The 7520-nt window shown below is 36.2% G+C and overlaps 1 protein-coding gene across 1 annotated transcript; it reads left to right on the forward strand.

The window, feature by feature from the left end:
* The first annotated feature begins 780 nt into the window (after positions 1 to 780).
* On the forward strand, positions 781 to 1617 carry LOC139874284 (uncharacterized). The gene has a single exon (XM_071861733.1). It carries the CDS (start codon positions 781 to 783, stop codon positions 1615 to 1617), a length of 837 nt encoding a protein of 278 aa, XP_071717834.1.
* The last annotated feature ends 5903 nt before the right edge of the window (positions 1618 to 7520 follow it).

A 7520-nucleotide genomic window follows, 5' to 3' on the forward strand; every position in this document is an offset into this window, starting at 1 on the left:
TAATCTGTTAAGCACACATTACTTTGGGCAAACATTCTATGCAAAATCTATCTTCAAGTAATATTCATTATGAATTATAAGCTCGATGAAGACAAGATCATATTCATGAAAACAACTCTTTTGAGTATATGAAAAGCAAACAACTCTTACGAGTACATGAAATAGCTTTTTAAAGTAAAAAGCACCAAAAGCATACAAAATATTTCTGCACGTATTTCAACAATGGAAGCAGTCATCAAGCAGATTCAACACCAATTACAACAAAAAAGAGAACACATTCAAACACAGCAACGACAACTATCAATTTTTCAGAGGGAGGAGGAGGAATTACTAGAAACCTTAAACATTTTAACCCAACAAAAAGCAGTCAAAAAAGAAACCCCAGAAAAAATCAAGGAAGAATCACCTTCGTTAACAACACCCTCATCATCCACATCAACACAAACACTAAATTCACAAACACCACATAAACCAACTATCATTAACTTAGAAGAACCAGAAACACCCAAAAAATAAAGCTGGTATGAAATGACTGAAGAAGAAGAACAATCTCAACAAACATCGTATCCATAAGAACCAAAGAAAAAATGGTATGTCATTTTTGACGGACCATCCAAAGGAATATACAACAACTGGGCAACAGCAAATCAGTTTATATTATGTAGAAGCGTAACGCATAAAAGTTACAAAACTCTAGGACCAGCAAAGGTAGCATTCAATGAAGCATATAAAACAATAGCAACTCAACTAGCCAATGAAGCAAAACGTTTAGGATCGGGAATGGTTAATCTTAACCATTATCTTTATGGTAAAACAGCAAGTCTAAATGCCATGAATAAGATGAAAAGTATTCTCTCTACAACAGAAAAAGAAGATAAGAAGAAACCATCCACACACAGTTTTCAAAGGTTATGGGATAACCTTGTGAATTACAACGAAAATTACGCAACAATGATGTTCTATCCCAAAAATAGGAAAACTGGCCCTAAAGCGATTTTCTTACCAGAAGCATCACCATTAACAATATCAGAATATTTCGTCCATGGATTAATTGATACCTTATATATCGATGGAAGAACACTTCATGAAATCAAGGAACTCCCTCAAAGAATGCAAGAAGCAATAACCAGATACAGAGACAATTATGCAAAAGAAAGAGAAATATTTCTTAGAATGCATTCAATCTACCCAATATTTAACGAAGACCAACAGTTATTTGCCCCATCATTTACAATAGCATATCTCGGAGTAAGCAATGGTAATTATCCAACAAGAGATGAAGCATTAAAAATAACTCCAACAATCGATCATCTGGTGTCATCACTAGCAGGAGTTTATTTCGGATCCTCAAAAATAGGAAATGGCCAAGAACAGCAAGAAAATATGAGAATCAATTATGTTCACAAAAATGTCTTAATCTACTCAAGCACTATTGAAAAAATTGATGAAAAAGGTCTCAATCTAATCAACAATTTTGAAGAACCCTTTGAAGCATTCACAGGACAACTTTCTGCTCTTCCAGAAGATATAAAAAGGCGTTTATGTAAACAGATATCCAGGGCACAAAGGCACAGTTGCGAATACTGTCAAGAAGAAGACACATTCCTAGCATCATAATTTCCAACATTTGTCTTTTTTCAGCGTGGGAGGGATGTAGACTAAAGATAACAACGAATATATAAATGGACCCCAGTGGACCTCATTAATAATGTAACATTATGTAACGTGTCCTTGTAATTATTGTATGTAAATACGTGTGTTTAATGTACTGGCCATGTGGGCCATAGGAACCAATAATGTAAGATAACGTGTATGGTTTATGTTTAAAGTTAAATAAGTGCGCGGGCCACAGCAATAATGTAAACGATCAATAATATAATCGATCGTAGTGCGTGGGTCCCAGAGCATCTGTAAATAGTATTATGGCTCGCCTATAAAAGCAAGCCTCGGTTGTCTTTTGTAATCAGATTAAGTTTGATAATAAACCTCACTGGTTTCTTTCTGTTGAGTCTTTTAGATTCTGAATAGCAGAGCCCCCGTCGTTGAGTCCTAAACGATTCTGAATAGTGACACCGTCGTTGAGTCTTAACCGATTCTGAATAGCGACACCTATCTAAGCATTATATATATTCATAATCTCAGTATACGTTTAGCACACAAATCCTTCATTATATCAATCGTCCATTTACTTATCCAAAAGGATAAAGTTAGGCATATGTCATCATCAAAAGTTAGGCACATCAATTTACTCATACATGAATTCATATGTAACAATCTTATTCAACGTTCAAGCAAACTATAATCGGATCCTCACGATCTAGATTAAATTAAACATAATATAATTCCGCACAAAGTTGAAACGTCGTTTTGATCCTGTGAGGCGTAGCTATGTAAAGCCCAGGGTGGGCACGAGACACCACTGAAATACGCGATATAGTGAAAAAAAATTTGGGTTTTTAACTTGCGACACCAATGGATAGTGTAAGTTTTTTTAGTGACACAACTGAAATAAGACATCTAGTAGAATTTTTTTTTAGTTTTAACCGGTGACACCACTGACCACCAATCCTGGCTCCGCCCCTATAAGGTATGTGTTCTTCAGCCCTGAAACCCAAGTTTTCAACATATATCACATGTTATATACTGAAATATTTATGTTTATAATGCACCGAAACCTACAATGGTTTAAAGAACAGAGATGTAAGATTTGTACTAGATGATAATTAGATTACCTTATTACATGTGTAATAGCCATAGTTAGGGATGTCAATGAATCGGATATGGATCGGGTGAGGCCGTATCCATTTCCATATCCATTTATTTTTTTTTACTTTTCATCCATCCATATCCATATCCGTCGGGTGAAGCGGGTTAATGGATAATTATCCATATCCGTTTAAATTTATTTTATTTTTAACAATTATAAGGGGTGATTCACTATATACGATCAAAAGTAATATTTTTAATAGTTTATGCGACCGAAAGTCACATTTTACTAATCTATATAACAAATATTCAATAGATAACCTATTAAACGTGTAAAGATATCGACATGTAAGTTGCTTATTTTTAGTTACATGGAATCACATTTGAACCACCAAAGTACAATAAATACATTTGATTATTTAAACAAAACAAAATATAAGAAGAAAGTTATATTTTTAGAGAAAATATAAAGAAAGATGAATATGAATATAATTAATGAAATATCACTACATAAATGATACTAATTTGAGTGATAAATTTATATATTTAGTTATTTCGGGAGAAAGCGGGTTCATCCATGGATGAAATTTTTTCATCCACATCCATATCCATATCCATATCCATTTAGATCGTTCATATTCACGAATAATCGGGTGGATCGGATGGATATCCACTGGATCGGGTATCCATTGCCATCCCTAGCCATAGTAGAATCATCAATAGTGACACAAAAATTATATACCTTGTCCATTGTTTCTCATAACAACGCAATCCCCAAGCGTGTCTATAAAACTTATCGACGCCCTAAATACAAGCAAAAATAGCCACTCGGGGAGTACTCGTTCTGGATTTTTTAAGGAGTCCTCGGGAACTCGGGGAGTACTCAGTTGTCGACCAAGTTTGACTTCGACCAATTTTGACCGAGTTTTGACTGTTTTTCCGAGTAATCCCGAGTTTTGGCCAAGATTTAACCGGGTTTTGGCCAAGTTATGACTGAGTTTGCCCGAATACTTTCCGAGGAGTTCCGAAATATGCAACATTGACTACAAGAAGGATCGACATATGTAGTATGGCAAAACTAGGGATGGCAATGGTCACCCGATCCGGTGGATATCCACCACTCGCTTCGTGATGGATATGGACGAACCTAAATGGATATGGATACGGATATAGATGAACCTAAATAGATATGGATATGGATATGGACACGTATGAAAAGTTTCATCCATGGATATATCCATTACCACCCGAAATACTTACAAAAATACATAAATATAGATATATGCTTACATATTTATTATTACAAGTTCATTTACCTTTAGATTTATATTTTGCTTTCAACCTTATAATGAAATAACTATATTATATTACAATAAAACACGCACATCTAATAAAATAAATTTACAATTTTCATATTTAATTTTTCATAATCCATGTTTTATAGTAACATTTAACAAATTTTGTTATATCTTCGACAAAGATTACACATTCTTATAGATAGATTTTAAATATGTCATTTTATATTTATTTTTGCTATACTACATTTTTATTTTAATCACATATTAGAAAATATCATAACATTTTTTTAATATCCATTGGATATCCATTAACCCGCTTAATCCATTGGAAATGAATATGGATGACCTGAAACTAAATGGATATGGATATGGATATTGATATGGATGAACAAAAACTAAATGGATATGGATGTGGATACGGCATCACCCGCTCCATATCCGATCCATTGGCATCCCTATGCAAAACTTTCAAAGATGTAACAAGTCGTTTGGAATTTTTTCATACAAATAAGTTTCGTAAACAAATGAATTGAATATATAATACCTCGTTTGTTCGAGTTCCTAAAATGAATAGTTTGTACCTGATTAAAGCAAAAGCAACGATAAACTTGGCCCGAATGAAGAAGTTTGAGAGCGTATTGTTTGTACATTTCGTTTCTTTCAGACTGGCAATACGGCCAGTAATCGCCGCCAACACCCGGGCCTTCGTCCCTTTATTCTCCGTATAAATTTACCCCCTTTAGACCTACCATTACCATTATTATTAATAATTAATTAACTTCATAAATAATCTTTTTTTTTTGGAACAGCGATTGGGATCACCCAAGGTACTTAAACCACCCGTTGCGATCATCTCCCGTTTTGACTATGCCGATGCAGCGATAATAACCCCGCCCCCATCGCTGCCTGGGAGGAAACTTTGAAACTGATCCAAGCGCACGGTCAAGTAAAACCTCCCTCCCCTTTACCCCTCAAACGATATGGGAAAGGTGCCATGGGTGGATACTTCACAAATAATCTTTATGTAACAACCCAACCCGTAATCCATACGATAATTTTTTTTTTATACAACACAATTACGCGCCAAATAAATATGTAACCCATTTCATGAGTTCCATTTAAAACGCACAACAATTAATTGTTTACAAAAGGCACGAGGGCCACGAATAACGTTTAGTACAAGTTTGACCCATTACAAATGATAGTTTATAAACCAAACGACATTCCGAGCATGGTTTGGGACTAAACTACCCAAAACTAGGCCAACTTCCAAAAGCTCCAACATAACATCAACAAGGGACACCTAGTGCCCAACGACCCCCTTGCCCTTGTCCCCGCCTGCATCTAAAAAGATAAACAACGAGAGGGGTAAGCAAAGCTTAGTGAGTAGAATAAATATATACATGCATATAAGACTTACCCACTCGCATCCACGATATCATATAACACATACAATCACATAGCATCTTGATAAACCAGCTAGTAACATCAAACGTACAACTAGCAATATCAATAGCATAATATTCATAACAATAATCAAATGCTAACATCATCAACTATAAACCATGGTTAACCAAATCTCTTCGCAAGGGGAATGACTTTGTGAAACAAGTCATCGACATTCATAACAACCGTTAGCTCCCAAACCCGGCTATGGTATACTAACCCCCCGAGGTGTTCCAAAAATGGCTATGGCATCACCCCCAAGTGTTCCAAAAATGGCTATGGCATCACTTGATCAACGTGTGAGTAAAACACGGCTATTACTCACAATCTTGTACACAAACACGGCTATGTGCACAAATATCACGGATAACAACGTGGGAGTAAAACACGGCTATTACTCGCCACTATATGCACAAACACGGCTATGTGCATAAATAACAAACGTAGACAAAAACGGCTATGTCTCACAACTATGTGACACCATCAATACGGCACATAAATCATATACATACATATATAGATATTCCACTCACCTCAAGTCTCTTGTGAAAGCTAACCGAGCTTGCAACCCTTCAATGTAACGTACCTATTATATTATGCATTTTATTAACATACAATCTAGTTGAATTAAATGCCAACTTCTAACCCTTGAGCATTTAATGACCCGATTGCATTAAATGGCTCAACTACACCAAAACCGCCCATTAATGGCCATGCCTCGACATGAATCACTAAAAGCTAGCAATTAGGGTCTATTAACATCAACTAACATAAACTTGGTGTATTTCATACCCATTTTACCCAATTAGGTCAACTTTGACTCATATGACCCATTTTGACACTTACACATTCAAACTTTGTCAAACATGACCTATTCACAATCTCACCAACATTTAACAAGTGTGTTTAATGCTTACAACACCATTAACACTTACAAACCCCATTTCATTAGACCAAACCCTAGATTATGGTAATTAGGGTTTCTTTTCAACAATCTAACCCAAAATCCACCCATTTAACCCTCAAATGGGTCACACTAGTTCCATATGAACCAAACCCTAGCTTAAACTAAATAAAACTCAAAACTTAGAGTTGAGACTTACCAAAACTATCCTCTTGTAGCTAATAGCAAGGAGAACAACTTTAATTCTTGCTCCTAGGATTGATTCACAAAACTTCCTCTTCAAATCTCAAGTTTAATCTAAGTGGATTTTAAGTTTTGGGAGGAAATTGTGAGAGAAAAATGGAAAAGAAATGAGAAATATAGGATAAGTGGCTGATATTAAAAGCTCCCATCTGATTTACACGTAAAAAGACCAAAATACCCCCAAAACCCTTTTTAAATCAAGCTGGAATCGGAGTCAGAACTGCAGAGGCGCCGCAGCGCGGCCCTTTTGTCGTGGCGCGACGTATAGAAGGAAAAACAACCCTTCTTAACTCAAGTTCTGATTTGGATTTGATTTCTGTGTTGCGGCGCGATCCCGTTTGCCGCGGCGCGGCGTTTGCCTTTTCCTGGTCACTTCGAAAGTTTAACATAAAACAAAGGTTTAAACAACAAGCACAACATCTTTCACCCTTCCTATGTACGTCTAAACCCCAACCTTAAGTCTCACGCAACTCGACGCCATCGCGACACATTCATAAACACGTTCACGCACGCATTCAAACACACACACAAACACACACACACACACACACACACACATATATATATATATATATATATATATACACACACACATATACACTTATACGACAACTAACACCGTAGCTCATTTAATCACATAACGAACAAGTTTTAAGCGTACTATTGATTAAGTACGTACCTTTATACGCGCACGGGAAAACGGGGTGTTACAACTCTCCCCCACTTAAATCAGAGCGCGTCCTCGCGATCCAAGCCGCATGACATGAGGGAAGGTAAACCAACACGAATTCTTCAGGCTCCCAAGTAAACTCGGAACCTTTACTACGATGCCATTGGACCTTAAAGGTCCTCACCTCTTTGTTACGCAACATTTTTACCTTCTCATCGAGTATAGTAATCGGCTCTTCAACGTATTCTAACTT

This window comes from Rutidosis leptorrhynchoides, chromosome 11, assembly GCF_046630445.1.
Source record: "Rutidosis leptorrhynchoides isolate AG116_Rl617_1_P2 chromosome 11, CSIRO_AGI_Rlap_v1, whole genome shotgun sequence".
Taxonomy (NCBI): Eukaryota; Viridiplantae; Streptophyta; class Magnoliopsida; order Asterales; family Asteraceae; genus Rutidosis; species Rutidosis leptorrhynchoides.